The following is a 20,889-nucleotide window of genomic DNA, read 5'->3' as shown; positions in this document are numbered from 1 at the left end:
TGTGCAGGGAGGATTAAGTTTTTTGGCTTCCAGGGCAAAGCTATGGCACACACAGAGTTAACTGTGCCCTCCTCCCCCTGCCCCCCAGTTTCACCCCCCCTTCTCCCCCATCTCATTCATGCCACATTCCACAGTGGCAGGGTCCAACAACAATATAGGAGGGTACCCAAAATGAAGAGGCAGGGCCTTCTATTCTTCTGCCTCTCTTGAATTAATTAACTGGAAATGAGTTTTGTCAATGTTTTGGAAAGGCAGAGGGGTGAAAAGAAACTGCTAGAATTAATCACAGTGAGAAACTACCTCTTCAGCAGTCTGCCAAAGTTCAGAAAACCCATGAGAAGTGCAAAATAAAAGGAAAGTGGGCTGACTTACCCTCCAAAGGAACAAATAACATTCAAACAAACACCCAAGTCTCCAAAACAGAGACATGCCCCAGTGCAAAGGAATGCAGCATCTGTTGCCACAACAGCTTCAGCTTTGGTTTTAATATACTTGTCATGAAGACTGATAGGTATCAAGATAGAAAAGACAGTTTACTAATAATTCAAATAGACAAAAGCCATGTTGTGTTTAATTCACTAAATATTTAAGTACATTCAATGTTCTCTTGATGCTTATATAAATAGAGATATTTAGGTCCCATGACTGAAAATTGCTTGTTTAGCCCTGACTCAGCACAGATCTTTTACATGGAGAAGGCAGCCTGAAAAAGAGCTCTTTCTTTGAAGAGTTTTTTAATGATAGTTATCTTCAGGTTCAGCAAAGAAAATTATGACAAGTCGATACTGCACGTATGACATTCTTCTACTAATGAAAAAGGAAGTAATGAAACTAACTGACAAGAAGGACCTTTTTTCACAAGCTGATTTACCCAGGCACACAGAAAGCACACAGGTAACCTTTTGTTTACAGCAAAAGAAGGCAGAAGCATCATCTGGCAGCTTTTCTGAGAACAAATATAACATTTTCAACAGACTGGGACTAAAATTGAAAAAAATAGTTGCTGAGCAAGGGAAAATGTTTTGTAAGAGAAATCCCCTTTTAGTGATTTGACTATTGCTAATGTTTTTGCTCAGGAGGGCTTTTTCCTGGTTGACCGCAGAATTAACTTGTCATCTCTTTGCTGTATCTCCAAGCCCATCCTCTCGAGGGCAGAGCTGTCTGCCAGCCCTTTGTGCTCCATTTGTGCAATCAGTGCCTGGTTCTGCTCGTTCTGCTCAGTGAGATTCCGGATCGCATAAACTGCCCACTGGCTCACAACTGTTGGGCAGAGTTAAGGATCATTTATTTATTTGAAGATGAAACATTGCTATTTTCATTTATTACTGCATTCACCTCCCCCAGCCCTCCCCCAATCTCTTAAACTCAGAAAAGCAGTAGAAATCAAGGGTTTGAACAAGTAAGTTTACAAGTTTACAAGTGCTGACACTGAACCTGCAAATACTTGCATATGAGGCAATTTAATTTTAAAAGAGGTTTGCCCTTAAACTTCACGCAAATTTACTAGGGTTTATATTAAGTAAAAAAAAAAACCCAAGCAAACAAAAAAACCCCAACCAAATGAACTGCAGGAATTAAAAAGACGTACTGTTTTAAACCAAAATTATAGTCAATTGGAATGTTCCAATTATCTTCCTAGTGAGTTTAAATAAATAATAAGTCATTTGTTTATGATCTGAACACTTCAACACTACACTTCCAAGGACTGGCGAACAAAATAAGCTGTATATCATGTACAGGAAAGATGACTATTATTTTCACTGCAAAAGTTGAAGAGATGTAGAAAAAGACAACTTATCCAGGTTAATATCTGAAAATAGCACAAATAGTATCAGAGACACTTAAACTTCTTTGACTTCTAATATTACCTAAACTCAGTCCTTTATGCCTGGGTGCTTTTACACACTTGCCAGGAGACCAGATACTATGATCACTGGCAGGGAGCTCCCACTGATGTTTAAATGGGCACAAGCTGCAACTCATTCACCTCCCAAGGTGGTCCCTTGAGGCCAGGATTGAGGCACATGTCAGGGATGTAGACAAAGGATTTAAATTCCCAGGATTATCAGCCAGGCATCTTCCAAGTGAACTACAGTGTTCCTTTTATGAAGTGTCAGAGATGTTGGTCCCAATTCTGCAGCTGAAAAGTTGTTATGATATAATCTTTCCCAAGTTACCCATACAGGAGCCAAGCCTTTCTGAATCCCATGAGTGGTTTGCCTGCAGGGCACCAATTATTTACTACATGTAGCTTCACATCCAGTAGAAGAATATGTATAATTTACTCATCTCCTTGACGTCTTTTGGGTTGGGGAGCATCTAAGCACAGAGATAAATGTTCTTGTGGGCATTTGCCACAGGGTGACAGGAGGGGAAAACTCAGACAGAGAGGAACTTCAGACAAAACAACAGAAGAGAGGAACTGGACTTAAACAATCTTACACAACCTCAACAGAGAGAGAAGAGTTTAGATCAAGAGTAGCTTGGACATAAACATAAGGGAACAGCCCTCCACTGACATGTGTCAGTAAATCAGCCTTTTTATAGCAGTTTATATTTATTTTCAAATTGAAGAAGTCCAGAATTGGGAGAAAAAAAAAAAAAAGTGTTAACTACTATGGAGCCCTTTTCTGATAGACCTCTTTCGACTTTGTCAGGAAGCATGTTGCACACCTTCTTTATTAAAAAAAAAAAAAAAATCCAGTGTGAGGTAATGACAGAGGAGAGAAATTAAGACCAAAACAAATTATGCATCTCATCAAAGCCTTAACATGTGAACACAACAGAGAATACGAATATATTCTCTTCTGTCAGTGCATCACCACTAGAATTAAGTAAAAAGACAAGTGCCAATCTACATTTAAGTTACATAAACTTGGTATTTGCACTGAAGATTACATTTGACTATATAAAACAATAAGATGCCGAAGTAATAAAATCATATATGTGCAGACTCTCAGTTATTAATACCAATGGTGAGAACAGATTTCAGACCAGCAAAGCATGCAAGCTGATGAATGCAGATAAACCAAGGCTGACACCTACCAGGCCTTTTCCAGGTCTGATTTAGGGCATGTTATGAGTGCCAAAAAAGTAATACGAAGTTCTCCCAGTGGACTGTGAAAAACATCCTACCACCCTCCCTGGCTTGGCTCCTGGGATGAGAAGCAGACTTTCCTTGTTGTGTTCCTAAAATACTGCTTCTGCATAAAATACAGCACTTGCATAAAAGCATATTTTCTATAATATTAACAACAATTTTCAGAGACTGACAGTTCTCAATCACACGAAGTACCACACAGACAAAAAAAAGTACTACTTTCAAAACTTTTGTGTATTAGCCTTGAGAATGATCCTGCTACTATAGTCTTTATGTCCTTCAACACAAACCCGCTGCTAAACCCCATGGCAAATGCTCTTTTCCTATTACCAGATCCATTCATGCTTACATAATATCTAAGACATCCCCATTCTCTTATGAACTCTATCACCATTGTGGCATTTATCATTATTGACTACTGTAGCTGAAGCTGCAAAATGGTTTCAATAACATTTTCAGTCCTTCAGAAACCCCTTTCTCTGTGTAGGTTTTCCATTGTGACCACAGCCATGAATATTCATCATCCCCTTGTTCGCATGCTGGGGAAGGATGAGGCCTTTGGACAGCTGGGAGCAGACCCTGGCAGACTTGAGTGTCTGCAGAGATTAAAGCCAGTCCCCAGTTAATACTCACATTACCCTCTTGCTCCTCTCCAAAGACAGAGACACAGAGAGAAAATGAAACATATTCGAGAGTCTCTAATCCTACCTACACTTTCGGCACTTTATTGTATGCTCAGCTTTAGAAAGAGAGCTTCTAAAGTTGCCATAGTTACTAAAAATATGAGTGTGAGCTTGTTTGTTGTGAAACTGCACCAAAGAGAAGCAACACAGCAGATCTGATTGCACACACTCGTCTACATTTTTCCAACTGGGCATATTATACTCTCAAATAAATTAATATTATAGACAAGTGAAGATTATAATATTCTGTGACAGAGAAGATGGCATGCAAAAGGAAGAAAACAATTCATTTTATCTTGCAGAAGCCTCATCACTAGACTATCTGTGCTTAGGGATTGAAAACAAACATTTCTGTGCATTTATAACAACACTTTTTTGAAATCTTTCAGTACTGTGTGCTTTGGAATTCCTATGCTATTTTAACATATACAAATAACAAAACTGAATCAACTTGCCCTGTCTTCCATACCTAAGTAACATCTTCATTCCACAATTTAAAATTTAAAATTGTCCTCTGGGTCATAATTTCAATTGTCAGGAAGAGGGGAACACAAAGAAACAGGAAGAAAGGTGGGGAAAACTGTCCCATAAGGATGAAAAATATTACTATCTGGAAGCCATGGAAATCTATGTCACTAAATCCTGTCTAAGTTTTGTCCCTGACTGTAAAGGGAACTTTTCACAGTTCTCCCAGTTCTTTTCACTTGGATTCTGCTACAAGAGGTTGCTGGAGTCAATGCAAGAGCACAGTGACTGGTTTGTAAGCTTAATGGGGTGTGAAAATACAAGGATGTCCTGCCAGGAACTGCTAACCAATACTGCTGGAGAGGAGGACATACAGACCATTTCTCAGGGAGAGTGTTCCACCTTCTTATTCTTAGTCCAATTAGAACTAAACATTACTGACAAGCCCACTGTAGCCACCAGGACCTAAAATAATTGTTCCATAAAGCAATTGGATTCTATGGATGACAGAGAACAGAAAAAATTATTAATGAGCTTGGAAGCTGATGAGGTGGATAAAAGGGAATGCACAAGTAAAGTTGGAAGTGTGTTGCTTGAAAAAGGCAAGTTTTAGAAGTTAATTATTATCATTAACTAATACAGGACACTGAAGGGATGACAAGAATGAAATACGGCCATCTGTTTTCCTAAAAGAACACTAGTTATTAATACTGAAGGATCTCTAAATATTACATTCTTAGTGGAGAGTTTGATTTATTACATAGTGTAGGGACTTTTTTTTTTTAATTAGACTGTTTCCTGCACTACAGTCAATTTTCCATAACTAAATTATTACTTAGGACCTTTCTTCCCTATGAGTAATTAGGTCCTATGCGAAAAAGAGGGTATTCTTTGCCCAATCCCATTACCTCATTTAAATCAATTTTTTTATTATTTAAATAGCAACTACATTCTAATCAAATACAGGAAGAGATACAAAACCTTATTAAGAAAGCCAAGACTCACAGGTTGGAACCCTCATCAAATGGGCTGCTTATGTAATCCCTTCCTTAAAGCCACCCAATTTTTCTAAGACCTATTCTGGAACAGGACTGCATGACTAAAAAACAGAGGTAATGAAAATACAATATTTTGTATTGTACAATAATTACATTTCTTTCTGGCCTTCAACAAGTAATCCAATTATCACTAGAATGACTGCAGACTGGAATGAAATACTGAAGCATCACTTAGAGTCACTTCCACTTGCAGACCGGACTGGACTGCACTGAAAAGACATAAACCATTTTTCTTACCAGTCTTTCAGTCCTTTCAAACACTTTTGTTCCACAGCACCTTGAAGATAATTCCTCCCACCACTAAAAGGGGTCTCTAGACAACTACCACAGCTGTTTGTCACAGTTTGGAGTTGTGATGGACCACACGTAGAAGACAGTCAGGACTTTGGCCCCCCACCATCAGCCAAACTGCTTACAAAGCTCTACAAGTTTCTTTCTTCTGGGGTTTTAGTAGTTTAATGAAGTTCTAGAAGCTGTATAAGATCAGACTGATTCCTTATAACTCCTCTGTATTTCTATGCGACTTCTACCTGTGATTCAGACATTACCAAAAAAGTAATAACAGAAAATGTAATGAATTAAATGTTTATCTTATTTACTTATTTTCAGAAAGTTAATTTATATTCTTAGAGTCAATGCTTTAGACTCTCTTTATACTTGGCATTGAATTACCAGCACCAGAAAACATCAGATTTAGAATATTTTGCCTAGGAGGTAGGAAAGAAAAAGTCTAAATATTTCAGTTGCCTGTATTTTCATTTATTCCGCAGCTGTTCTTATCACCTGTGACTGCAGTCACCACATTCTGTGTTTAAAAGCTAGAAATGGGCAGTACTGTATAAGCTGGGAATGTCCCTTCCTCCCCTCTCTGTTTGACTTTGCTCTTGCAGAGCTGTAGTAGCAAAACCCATCTAGTCTAAAAGCCTCCAAAATATAGAGGCATACCTGTCAGAGATATTTATTCCAGATCACACTTTTTAGGGATAAGATTTGTAACATTAGGGAAGTGAAAGCAGATGTTTCTGCTACAGGCAACTCTCACCTGGTCCAAGGGATCTGTCAGAGGGTTGGACCATCCAGCACCAAACAGGGTTCCATCTCCACCACAGCGTGGCAGCAAAGCTTCACTGGACAGCACGTGTGGCATGAGGAGCTTGCAGCCAGCCCTTTCACTCCTCACCTGCAGCCCTCCCCAAAGGAAGCTGCTTCCACAAAATATTCCAGTAAAGACAGAAAGCCTATCCCCAAAAATCTGAACTGGGGTTTGTAGCTCAAATTCTGCCCTGCAGAACATGGCTTTGACAGAGGTTTTAAACTACACCATCTCAGAGCAGACAAATGGGCAAAACCATTTGGTTTAAAGGCACTGAAACAGCTTCAATGATGAGGCAATATTCTCTGTAATTCACAGCCTACAGACAACAGGAAACATCCACAGCACAAAATAATTGTACATTAGGTACTTCTTCCAGTTCCGTAGCCCTCACTATCCTCCCATGCCATAGTGGAAACTCCAGTTCCTCTTGCAGACAAACACCATCCTTCTGGCTACTTGCACTTATCTCACTCTCTGAGCAGTCCACCCATGATCTGCAATGATGAATCCATTTCTTAAAGTGCGCCTTGTGGGACACAGGCTTCTTTAAAATGGGACTTACACATTCTGTATAACCAGACACATTAAACATAACGCAGACACATTAAACCTCATGTATGACTTTCAGAGACAATTCATCCATTTGAGTATCTATGGCCAACAAATATATTCTGAAGACCAGAATGGACTACTAAACCTCTTTTTCCCAACACTTCTACATGAACACAGATGACCAAAGGTCAGCTCCTCTTGAAATCAATCCTGTCAATTCTGTTTTGTGCACAGGATGCTTTCATGCTTTTTCTCTGAAAAACTTTTAGTGTTGAACTGGAAGATTTCACTGTGTCCCTAAATAAACTTTCCTAGTGGGTAAATATCTCACTCATTACAGCCTGTGATTTATTTCTGGCTTAGATTTGTTTAGAATTGTTTCTGAACACGGCTTTTCAGCATAGATTAAAAAAAAAGTAATTCCCAGATCATAACCAGCATTCGGTAGTTTTTGCATGAACTAAAGAAAGAAACCAAGAGAGTTATTCCAAGGTTTGCATATTTTTGTATCTCTTCCTTCAATTTATGTTTTTCAGCATCCTTCTTGAAGGACAGGCACCAGAACTAAGTAATAAAATCTGCCAAAATTTGCTATGTGGCTGATTACAGGTACAGCATAGTCTCCTGGCCCTTTGGCTGTGAGTAGTTCAGAAAGAGAAAAACAACAGCTCACAATATCCAGTTGCTGTATATCTAATAGATAATTATGAATATATATGTATATGTAATATTTACTGTGCTCCCAGAAGTAGAGTCCAAGCTCTCCAGCCTTTCACATCTTCACCAGTACTGACAGCCAGGGCAGATCATGAGGCTCATTTGAGCTCCAAGGCTTCCCCGTTTTTAACTACACCTTCATGTCAGTGATGTCCAGCTAAATGGCACCCTATGTTCATTAAATGAGGTTTACTACTTCAGAAATTTGAAATTTATTGGACATTTCTTAACTAGAGTCATATAGGAATTTTTCTCCCTAGATCACTGTATTTCTGGGCTAACAGTTCTGAGTAGTATTATGCACCCAGATTGCTATTAGCTTTTAATGCCTGCCAACTAAACATTTAATCTATATTCTATGTGCAGCCTTTCATGTTCTGTGGGACTTAAAACCCAATGCCAGAACATCTTAGCATACTATGAACTTGAACAAAAAATTTGGGTCTATCACTTCAGAGCTACAAAAGCCATAGGACAGGTTTAGCTCTGTCAGGCTATTTTTATTATAATGTCTCTTATGCCAAAACTTACAGAACTTTCGAAAAAAATTAAGCCATAACCTCCAGCTTGTTTTCCTTTTCCCTATACTCAGACTTGTAATACTAGCTTAAAACCAAGAATATGACACATTCATTTTTTGCTGCTTAGGCTGCCAATTTTTTTTAAAATTATGACTTACATTTTTAATAGAAACCCATAATTTATGAGGAACTACAAATCATCTGGTTTTAAAACAGAAAGAATCATACTCTTGATCGATCTCAAGCTAGTTAGAATACTCAGTTCCTTCAGTCCCTTCTTTTACAATAATTCCATTTTAAGAATTCATAACTAAATCTATTAGCTATCTGTAAGAGGTACCAGAGTTAGCAGACTGGTATATTAAAAAGCTTCAACTGCTGTTACCTTACTTAAAAATGCCTTACATTATCTTCTCTTCCCAAGTACAGGAAAAAAAATGCAACATTTCATTAAGTTGAAACTCATGCATCAAATTACTATTAAAACCTACCACAAACATTGAAATGTGTAGCAATGAAGCACAGGGGAATGGTAACTGTGCTTCAAACTGATCATCAGGCAGTCTGTAGTCCTTTCAAATTTCCTGGGACATGGAAAGAAAAAGGCTCCACCTTTACACAGAAATATGTTCATGTGTGTTCATATGCATACATATAGAAATAAATACCTTTTTTAAAATGCTTTAAAATGGCAATTACAGGAGTCAAATCAAACTTTCAGAAATTTAGCACTACACTTAAAAACCCAATCTAATTCATGCCTGAGATGTGGTCAAGCCAATTATAATTCACCACTCTAAAACAGATGATGAGTTGAGCTGACACAATTTGGACTGAAGCTCTTTGTTTAGAAATGTAAGAGATTCATCCATTTATATAGATCCAACAAGGATTTTATGCTACGTTATCTTTCAGCACAGTACATGCATATTTTATTGATTCAGGGTCTCTGAGTAACTTATGTGGCATGCCTTCCCTCCTGCTGCTTATGGTCATTTTCAAATGTCACTCTATGACAAATAATCATAACACTGAAGGTAAATGCAACTCCAGTTCCACGGTCACAGACACCAAATGATGCCCAGTGTGCATCCAAAAATAACAACCATTAAATAAATGGGTGTTTTGAAAGATGCAACTGAATTATAACCAGCTATTTGTTTAGCAAAATAGCCATTAGCCACAATTCTGTCTATAATTTCAGGGAATGGCTGCATCTCCTTGAGGAAATCTCCACACTCCAAAAGAAAGGAACAAATCCACAAGGCGAGTGGAAAGGACTGCAAATATATCTGAGCGAGGAAGGAAAGGTTAGGTTTTAAAAAACATTTGCAAATCTAAAGAACAAAGTTTAACCAAAGATCTGAGGAAGTGAGAAAAAACAATTTAAGGCTCAGGAAGGAGCTACACAGCAGAACACATTCACCAGCTGAAGATAAAACTGTTCTAATTACAGTGATCAAAAATGGGGCAACAGAAAAATGTCAGAATAAAAATATTATTTGAAGCATTGGCCAGATGACATCCAAATATTCTTTGGAGGTATGCACAAGAAAAAATGCCAAGAAGACAGACTGAAATATGATAAGGTGGTTGTAGAAGGCATTCCATTCTCAACAATATTTCTGAACCACTCCTAGCTTTACTTAAAAAAACCAAAAATCTTTGGCTCTCAAATTTCTAGTGCTCCATCTCAGCCCAGAGGGGAATTTTTCAAAAGTAAGTGTACAGAAAAATCAAGGAAGCTGTTTGAGCTATAAAAGCAGTGAATTTTTTTTTTTTTGAGGTGTTCCTGATTACTAAAGACCTTTTTTTTTTCAAGAATTCAAGCCTGTCATGGATTTAAATCCACCAAGAGGATTAGAGAAGAGGACAAATATGACAATATTTGGTTTAGAAATAGAGTTATTAACTTTAATTCCTCACTTTTACATGCATGAGTTGGTGCCTACAAAGATTACTCCTCATAAGGGATTAGAAATATTAGAATGTACCATTTGAAAGAGCCTTCTCACATTCTGTATAGCTCTGTAAGATTTCCTCCAGCTTTAAGAGGGACCCTGTACATCACATGTTTCTTAATAGTGATAGCTGGGTAGAAATGAGATATTGAAAGATAGATTCATATTCACATCTCTTCAAATCTGTTTTAGTATTTTATAAACTCTCAAGGAAATTACTAACACCACCACCACCCCCTCCAAGCTCTGAAGTTCAATATTTTTAAACCATTTTAAGTATTTCCAGTATTTTAATCATCCTGCAGGTGCTTTAAAAGAATGAATTTTAGCAATTACATGATCAGCAACCTGAAATATATTACTAGGATTTGTAACTTTGTTAAATGATAAAACACAAAGTGTGATCTGTAGTCATTTCTGGAAGACAAACAAGGTTAATTCCTTTAATTTCTCAGAGTATCTATTTCTGTACTGCACACTGCATTCTTTCTGTGGTCTCAAGTATTTTTCATATGAGGAGAATGTTGCATTTGACAGGAGAAAAGTTTTCCTGGGGAACAGTGTGGAAGACAGAATTAGTAATGTGGAACATCTCACAAGAAAACTTCATATTTTTGTTTTCATTTTAAAATAAACATTTTCTAGCAAGAAATACTTGAGAATTACAGTCTTTGTGTCAGAATTTAAATCCACCAAATATGCTTAATGTGGTACGTTTTTCCCTTAATTCTCCACCTTTAACTGAGTTTTGCCCTGAAGAGTTTGCAGCATCCAGAAAAGATAAATAATGAGTTAAGACATGGAAGCTATGTTATCCCAACTCTTTGGATGTGCAGCCAATGTTTAGTGGGATTTAAAACAAGGTTAGGTTACATGAGTGCCTCCTGTGCTCTTTCCAACAGGGAGAAGCACTCAGCTCCTCCCCTTTTGGAGCTTTATAATAATCCCACTCAGGACACTTTAGGCAATATACTAAAAAATCTACTTGGAGTGGAATCAAGATCTCTTTGGTCATTTAATGCTGATGTAAGAAAAGACTGGATAATCTGGTAATGCTTCTTTCAAGAGTGTAAAAAATACCCTTGATAGATAGTGACAGCAGTAGGCACTGGTAGGCAGGTGACCTTCCCAAGTACAACCAAATATGGTGTTTGGAAATAGCTGTTTGGCTGAAGCCTCTTGGGAATCACTTCAGAAACCAGCCTGCTAAAGCCCCACCCTGAAAAAACATTGAGGGATTCCCTTCTAAACCCATACAGGCTGGTCTCCCTTAGCCACTAACAAAATACAGCTACAAAGAATTCACAGCAACTTGCATAATAGGGCAGGATTTCATCTACTGAATAAAGTGAAAGAAATAAGCCCCTCTCAGACTGTTCTTGCTCAATGAATAACCACACTTGTACCTGTTCCAGCTTCTCGTCTGACCAGTTCTTCTCTGCACCTTAAAATTGCATTCACACAGAGCTCAGGTTTGTGCATATGTCACAAGGCAGGAATCTTCCACTCTCTCCACTCTCTTTAAAAACAATTCTCAGCACATAGGCATTGAACTGGTCTGAATTGGAGCATGGCAATACAGTGACTTCTTGGTTCCCTAGCTCCATCTATGGTGGAATCATAGAATAGAATCCCAGACTGGTTTGGGTTGGAAGGGACCTTAAAGCTCACTGAGTTCCAAACTAGTTCCACCTCTAGTTCCAAACTCATCTAATTCCACGGGCAGGGGCACCTTCCACTACCCCAGGTTGCTCCAAGCCTCGTACAACCTGGCCTTGAACACTTCCAGGGATGGGGCAGCCACAGCTTCTCTGAGCAACCTGTGCCAGTGAGAACAGGTAGAGCTGGCTTCCACCCAGCTGTTATTTTATTTTGCCTTTGGCTGTATGAATGAAGGGTTCAGGCCAACCAATTTATGTTCTTAACCCGTGCTGACAAGTCCCATTCTTCCACTGCTGACCTCAACCGCTGCTTGTTAAATTACAGTGACACATTCAGTACTGGTTGATAGAAAGTAAGATGTTTGCAGCACTCTCTGTCATCTCTGGATGACACAGAGCAACCAACAATAATGTAAAAATTGATTGCCCTCTACCAAAGAACGCACTCCCCCTTTGCCTAGGTAGCCTTCAAATTTACTTGTGGAGCAAAGCAAGGGTCACTGTGAGGAGGAAAATGGTAATTCCATAGAATCACAGCATGGCCTGGGTTGGGAGGGCCAAGTTCTGTCCAAGTGGGCAGAACTTGACTGGGCATGAGGAGACCATTACAGCTCTCATCAGTATTCATCAGTGGGTCCTTTACAGTGATCATATAATAACGTGATTTTGTGTATGCTTATAAAAATACAGAATCAAATAGGTCACATCAAACTTCTTAATGCACAGTCAGTGCCTGAAATGAGCTTTCCTCAGAAAGGCAACCACTGCTGAAGTGACATTGTGCTGTATTTTCTTGACAACACACATGGGATAGTCACACATGCATGAAAACACTCAGCTCTGTGATGGCTCACTCTAAAAAGTCAACTCACCTATTTTTGCTTTCTACTGGCTCCCATTCAGTGGTGAGGCTGTTTTACAGCATGTGGCCTGTTTAAGGTTGCACTCTGTAACTTTGATGAAAGTGTCTGTCAGCTCCCCCAAAAGTCGTTGCTGGCATCTTCCAAAAACAAACTGCCATTGTTGTAGACCATAGCAACTTGATTTCCTCCAGCTTTAGCCAGTTTCATGAACCACAATTATACTTGCTGCTGCCATGAAGTCAAAAGTATTTTCAATCTACCTCTCAGATGACTGAATATAATAGAAACAGTTTTGGAAGGAGTATCTGGAAATTAACTTACTCTTTCTACATTTTCATCCATTATTCATACTAAGGGATCTGTGTATGGATATTCATATCAACCTTTTCCTTTCCATATCAAGCTTTTCCTTTCACAAATGCTGAAAATTCTTACTCCTAAAACACAGCTTGCTAGGTGTTTGCTTACATATATAACACACACACACACACATATATATATATATATATAAATATAAATATATATCCTCACAGCAGGATACATTTTCTTCATGTACGACTGGTTTCTTGGCTAATAGAAAACTGTGTTGATTAACAGTTTATATAAAATACATACTTATATAAGGTCATTCTGATTAAATGCAGATATTCACAAAATCAATTTATTGAGACACCTATAAGAATCTCTAAAGGGTAACACTGGCAAGCAGCCTGAAAAAACAAGAATATTCCATCTTCAAAACTGCAGTTCACTTCTGACTTTTAAGTTTTACCACTAACTAACAGCTATTATATTGCAGTACTCTGGATAATATTTTTTCCCCCAAAATAGTAATAAATATTTCTATGGACAGCCACTGAAAAGCAAAAAAAGGCAAATCTGTGTGTATTACTCATGAGCACAAATGTTAGGAAGCAGTGAAAAACCAAGCAGCTTAGTTTAGGTAAACTGAAAAGTCTTCAATAACAAACAGGTCAGTTTATTTAAAGCCTCTCATAAGCACCTTTTTTTGAGTGATTAAGGTCAAAAGTATTTTGATCAGAACAGGCTGACCTCCCTGCTCATGTTTACCTTAAGGAAATGGAACCTGTGAAAGGGCAGAAATTAAGCTGGAAGGAGCAGGAAGAGCTTAGGATGAGGTAAAAGGCAAGAACAAAAGGAAGGGCTCTTGTCTGATGATAGAGCCAGTCAGAGATGAAGAAGACAATGATTCAGAGAGCAAAACAGAAGAGATTTGAATTTAGAACACCTTTTCAACACAAGTAACCTGAAAAGCAGGATTTGGAGTAAATTTTTTACTGGTATTACCCAGATAGGCATCTGCAACCCACTCTGCTATCCTTTAGCAGGTTGAATTTATTTGTTTTTAAGCACAGGTTACAAAGGTAATGCATGATGCTCTCACTTTTCAGAAGCAGAACAAGAAACTGAATTTTCAAAAATAAAGATTAGCTCATACAGGAATCTCTCCTTAATCTAAAGGCAAATAACTCTGCTTGCATTTTGAAACACCCTGTTTTCCTTTGAAACAGAAGGAGAGTTATGACTAGGACACAGCCAATCCATGGAAGATTTACCAGGTATAGAAAAAGTGGTATTAACCTTCTTTGAAGTTTAACTCTTAATGAACTGCATCTCTCCAGTCTCACTCTGTTTACCCTTTGTCTTGTGCTGAAAGCCTAACAGACACAGAAAATCTTGTCAACCTTCAGCATCTCTCTGTTGCATTTACATGCAAAGATGTAGTAGCTGGAAAATTAAAATACCAATTCAAATAATTACAGAGGTACAGTAAATTTGTTTTTAACTGTCCATAATAATCTTCTTGTCTGTAACTATTAGAGTGGTAGTTTTCCTGAAGGAAAAAACTTGTTTGCTAGTATAAATGTAGAAGTTACAAGTCTGAGATATAATCAGACAATATAAGAGTTCTCCCAAACTCAGACTGAAAGATGAATTTAAACAATTAATTACAGCAACGCAAACATGTCAGTTGAACTTTGTAAGCTACAAACTCCCTGGTATTTCTATGCACATTAAAGAACTGTTCAGGATCTCAAAGAAAGCAATTTTAGGTAATGACAGGTTTACAAAGGAATTTAATTTAGGATAAGAGAAGACCCATTTCCTCTTTCAGTATACTTCCATATGCTACAAATAAAAAGATTTATCAAAGAATTTTTCCTCTCAAATGTAATAGAGAGCTCCTTTAACATCTACTGTGGCAGTCCAGCTTCCCCTGATAAATTGCACACTTTAGGGAAATTATTTTTTTCCCATCCAGAAAAATATCCTATCACTTTTATCACAAAAGTTACAGTTTTTGGTGAGAAATTTTGTATGTGTAATTTGGAGGCAGAACTTTTCTAGTAAAGTGGAGAAAACATAATGACATCCTAAATGTAGAGCTTGGGTGACTCCAAAACAGATTCATCAAAAATGGGCATCTACCAAGACTTACTAAGAAATCTAAGAAGTTATTATATCAAAGGATTCTGGGTGAAACTTTTTCCAGTCAGCTTTATGCAAGGAGAAATCCAAGTAACACAGCCTGAAACCACAAAAACAGGCACTAAGAATAAGAATGTAAAATGAACTTTCTGGACATGACTTCCTGAAGGAGCCAAGACTGAAGAGCTTTGCTGAGCTTTTTCTTGAAGCTTTCCACTCCACCTTGGAAAACTGCAGATGAGCCACTGTGGTTCCTTCCAGCCTTACCCATTCAGTGATTCTGAGATTTGTGCCAGGCAGGAGTGGAGCACACAAGAAGTGCAAAGAAACTGTCAAATCTCTTCAAAGAAACATTATGCAATGGATTCAGGCATCAGGTGTCCAGAAGTAGCAGAACATGCTGCAAAGCAGATGAAAGTAGAGACAGATCTGAACTGCAAACTTGTCCTCTGCTTCCCTGTGTATGACCTGCTGGGAAGGCAGCAGATGAGGAATGTTAGAGGCAGGAGACAAGCAGGGGAGCATTAACTTCATGTAGCACAAGAGCACCTGGAATAGCAAGAGGTCAAAATAATAAACAGAGCCATAGTCAGTGATGCCTAAAGAGGCTAGACAGAATTAAAGAAGGTATTTATTAGAAGGCCTTCAAAGGCCTTCATCTTGGGCAGTACACGTGGCTCTGCCCAATATGGACACAAGATGGACACAAGATGGATGACCAGTCATGAGTTCTCACACTTTTGTAAGTTTTGGTCCATTTACATATTGGGGTTAATTGTCCAATTGCAGCTTCAGGTTATGAAGTCCCATCCTCCCAGATCGCTCTCCTCAATTCACCATTGTTTACACTTCTTGACCCTAAAGCTGTAACGGTGTCCTTGGTTCTCAGGCTGCAAAAGGATTGCTTTGTCTAACTACCCTGTGAAGAGAACTTGCTAACACTTCATATGAAGTTCAGAGTCACACTAAGGCAGTACAAAATCTAAAAAATATGAAAGCTAAAACTTATGGCATCACCAGGAGCTGCACTCCAGAAGCTGATGCAGCAAACTTTGTCAGAGCAGGCAAGTCCTCCCTGTGCCCATGTGCTACTCACTTTTCCATATCCCCCAATACTGTATGCTATGGATCACTGGTGAAAGCTCACATTAAGAGGTGTTAATATGTTTTTAAAAACCAAGTAAACAAAGTTTTATCCTCTAGTAAGTTTATGGCATAGCCATAAAATGTCAGCCTGTATCAAAAGGTGCAAGAAGTTCCACTTTGCTCAAAACACAGTAAAGACTCTCATGGTATTTTATTTTCTTTTCATTTGAGACCATAAATTACAAGTCTACCCTTTTGAGAGTCTTCAACTTTATCCTCTTCTACTACAGCTAAGATGAAGGATTAATCCTAGAAGTGGTTGCACAGCTGTGCTTTCCAGCAAAGAAGAGTCACCTGGGACAAAAACTCCTTACTAGGTTTTCTCAGGGCTGCTTTTCCACTTCGAGAAAGGTAAATTTCCCTGCCCATCCCACCACATCCAGCAGTGCCCATTACCAGATCTGGACCATGGAATTCTGCCACTCAGTGCACTGTCAGGTCTCAAACTACAGGAATACTGAAGATGTGAAACTTGTGGATATAAAGTATCAAATTGAATAACTCAGAAGATAGTTACCACCCGTTGTTCCTCCACCCAGTTTGTTAACATTGTGCTATCATCTACATTATTTCATCATTTTAGGATATATTTATGTGTACACGATGTTCTGCAGGACACAACTGAGAGAATATGAAACATTTTCACTACTCTTTTTGTTTGTTTGTTACTCTTGTTAAAAAGAATGTGCTTTTTCTTATATAATAATTTGAAATTCTATTTCATGTGTTCAGTATAAAAAAGCTGACATGACTCTGTACAGGAAAGACATTTCATTTCCAAATGCAATTATCAGAAATTTATAAAGAGCTAATGATTAGATGTCAGAAAATCACAGGTCAGTCACTGAACACACTTGTATTACTTGAAGAGATAGATAACACTGCTTTAACAACTCCTTATCTGCAATATAAGATTATTTCCCTCTAATAGCAATCTATTTTTGAAAGTTTCTGCTCTTAAATTCCAGGGGAAAAAATCTCTAATATGAAGCACAAAGCCATTTATATTAAAATCTCCCCAACATTTCAGTAATTTGCATAATTTATTTTCTCAACTATACACATTTTTGTAACAGCTTGCTAGCCTTGTCTCTGTGCTTAGAATAAGCTCCCCAATCGGATTTAACAAGCATAAGAATCAATCAGGTACTTATTTCAGTTTCCTGAACAGATTTCAGTGGAAACAAAAGCTCTAAAATCTGATACAATGACCACAGTCTGAATTCAGATTTCTGACACAGCTCTTTGAATAGGCACTTGCAAACCAGTAATACTTATTATTTTAGGAAACAGAATATAACCACAGTTAACTTATTTAGAATCCAGTTCATGGAAGCCTATTTGTGCCCTTGCTCACTTCTGAACCATTTAAATATAACCTAGAAGCTCATGAGGCCAGTTACATTTAGACACCCTGTGAAAGCAATGCTGGTATAAATCCATGAAACCCCCACACCTTGTATCATGAGTAATATTCAATAAACAGAATTATTTTGTAAAGGATACAAGGATTGTTGTCATCAATGCTGCAATTGTCCAGAATCAAGGAAATGCCATCCAAGTCATACACCTAAAAAAACCCAAAAGTTTAATTTAACAGATGTCTCAACAATACTTACAATGTTTCATGCAATAAATATGTAAAAATGTAACAGCAATGTTACAGCATATAAAAATGTAACAGCAATGTTTGTTTCATCAAAAATATTAAACATGTTAACATGAATTGCACAGTAAACCTGGTGTTTTCAGCATGAGTATCACAAAACAGAAACACAAGCAGGCTTGTGTTTAATTACTAATTTAATATTCTCCCTTCATTTAGCAAGTGTTTGACTGAGGTATTTCCTGTTTCTCATACTGAGCCAGATAAGCTATGCTCACTTAAAGCACCTGCTTGCTTCCAGAAGGAAGAACCATTGAAAACTGTGGAGTAAAAAATAGGAAAAAAAAAGAAGTTGAAAGATAACACCTCCACACATACACACACGAGTTTGCATGAGACCACATCTGCTGTACCTTAGTAGCAATGTGTTACTTATACGTGCCCAGCACAAGTTCTTTATATCAAGTAAGAGCCCTGGATGTTCCTCCTTTGAGAAAGTGTTCCTTCTGTTAGTAGCAAATGAGCAAAGATGAGATCTGGTGTCTTTAGTACCTTGTGCATACACACACATGGGAGCTCATGAATTGCACTGCTACATTTGTGTTTGTGTATGAGATAACAACATATAGATAGACTCCTATAGATAGACTCCAATCCTAATAAATATACACTTTACCAAGCACTTGGAACACACTGATCTCAATAATAAACATGGAGCATTATTATCTTATGGAAAGTATGTTCCATAAGAAATTTATGTAGATTCCTAAGGTACACTGTAACATCATACATGCATATTTATAGCTTCACATGTCCCTTCCAACCTCAACCATTCTGTGATAGCCAAGCTATACTTGTTCAAATCTTAAGTTCTTTTATTTCTTAAAACTTAATTTCAAACCAAGAACTGCCAGTTAAAGGAATTTAACATAATGCCGGTTTACGCCGTGGCTTGATGATGGTGTTCTCTCTTTCATCTTTTTTGCCCCAAAGAAGATGCATTTTTATGCTCCAAGGAAAACAATAAATCTCAAAATTTACACTGCAGGATCCTCAGCTTTCTGAAACACAAGTTTTGTGATAAGAGAGGAAAGTTGAGTAGGTTTAGATGTGAAATCCCAAACAGCCTATGGATCAATAAAACTGAATTCAGACATGAAGATGAGCACATGCCTCTTTTAAGTTCCTTTTCAGATAATGTTATTGCAGAGTCTCAAGCTACATGAGAAAGCAGCAGTGACAGACAGACAGGCAATGCTTACATGTATAAGAAGCAAAGAGCACTGCTAGGTCTTAAAACCCACCTTCCACATCTGTGCTAACATGCCTAACTTTACCTACGTGAAATACAGTTAATAATACAAGTTTAAAAATAGCCATTCTTACCACTAAAAGTCTGGGTTTTCTCCAAAGGCCAGGCACAATGCATAGTATCATACTTCAAAGCTTGAACAAGCGGTGACCTTTAGGTAACACAGCAATTGCACATGCTTGGGATATGCTGGTTCTTTGATGTTCAGGCTGTAGCCATACTCTGATGTGCCTACAGTGCTACCTCTTATTTCCTACCAGTGAAATGCTGAACATTTCTGAAATTAATTGGGATCAAGTGCTGTCAACAGAAACAAACCATGCAATAATATGCTTGTTTGATTCAAACAAGATGTCTACTTAACAGAGTAAGCATTTTGGGAAAGTACAATTCTAATTAGGATCCATCAATGCTCCAAAAGTTACTGAGAGAATATGACAAGAATCCTTCAAAGTTATGTGGGAACAGCAGCAACAAACCACAGCCTTAGTGATACCTTCATGAAGAAACAAGTTGCTAACTACCACTGCATTGCACCTCCCCCCTTGGAGTTTCTTTAATATCATACAATTTACATACAATTTGCATGAGTTAGGCACAGCTTTTGTCACCACAATGCCAGCTTTCGAATGTCACCTATGACTTAATGCACAAGGAAATGGAGCAAGAAGAAAAACCTTACAATGTACCTATCCAAGACAAACCTATATACTCCAAGTGACTCATGAGATGAAGAGGTCAAATCCTGAGCAACCAGTATTAGAAAAGTTCCAGTCCACGCCAGCTGTTCCTGAACCTCCAGTGGTCCACTGAAAAAGCATTTTATGGTAACCAACAATTCATGCTCTGTAATGTAAGCCAGGTCAGCAACTGCTCTGCACACAGCAGAGCCACCTGTGCAACAAGAGTGCCACAGGCAGTCAGAAGGAAGAATCATTGTCCAACCCAGTGTCTCACTTGCATTGCTGAAAGTCTCTCAAATCCTGTTGCTCTCATTTCCTTTCTTCCCAAACCAGCACATTTTGCAAACACTGAGAAATCGTCTTACATCTCAACCTCTCACAAGGATCCATTGGAACTACACTGCCCAACAGAAAGTGCTTTGGGAACTCTTCCAACTAATTATTGGTCTCAAAGCTTTTGCTTTGAAGAGAACTGTCTGTGAAATTGCCCAGTGCAGAGCAAGCGAGTAGAGCTTTAGCAGGAATCTTCCACAGGGCTTGGGGAAGGAGTTAATATTGCACAAAACCCTAATCATATTTTAAATATGGTGTGAAAGTACCTTGTGAAGAGAACATTTGTGGCTGGTGTGAAACTGGCTGTAATCTGTCTAGATTTCGGAAGAAATTATAGACAGAAACTAAAGAATAGGGCAGTTGTGGTGTCTGGTGAACAGAACTGCTCACGGTGGCCTGTGTTACAAAAGATCACTAAATCTATTCTCCATTTACATTACTGACAACATAGTTGGCCAATAGCAGGGAACTGCACTGGACTGTAACAAAGCCACAAGGTTATTTTATTATTAAGAACAGTGTAGTTTAGAATAATACTGTACTCTAAACTACACTGAAACAGAAAATGGAGCTGCAAGGTTACTTAAGACAAGTTTAGAATTTAAACAATCCAGCTCTGTGCTAATGATCTCTAGTGGTTCTGTCAAGTCAGTAATGAATATTTTGCCCTAAAGTTATAAT

The 20,889-nt window shown here is 38.1% G+C and overlaps 1 protein-coding gene across 1 annotated transcript in view; it reads right to left on the bottom strand.

Annotated features, from left to right (window-relative positions):
- Positions 1-543: 543 nt before the first annotated feature.
- ATXN10 (ataxin 10) overlaps positions 544-20,889 on the bottom strand; it is a 91,241-nt gene continuing 70,895 nt past the window's right edge. Inside the window, exons 10-11 of the mRNA XM_053978803.1 lie at positions 17,781-17,844; positions 544-1,260 (exon numbers count right to left, since the gene is read on the bottom strand). Coding sequence (XP_053834778.1) covers positions 1,073-1,260; positions 17,781-17,844 — 252 coding nt within the window. The 3' untranslated portion in view covers positions 544-1,072. The remainder of the gene's footprint in view (positions 1,261-17,780; positions 17,845-20,889) is intronic.

This window comes from Vidua macroura, chromosome 5, assembly GCF_024509145.1.
Source record: "Vidua macroura isolate BioBank_ID:100142 chromosome 5, ASM2450914v1, whole genome shotgun sequence".
NCBI lineage: Eukaryota > Metazoa > Chordata > Aves > Passeriformes > Viduidae > Vidua > Vidua macroura.
Note: the sequence above shows the minus strand (reverse complement) of the source record. Positions and strands in the feature narration are given on the sequence as shown.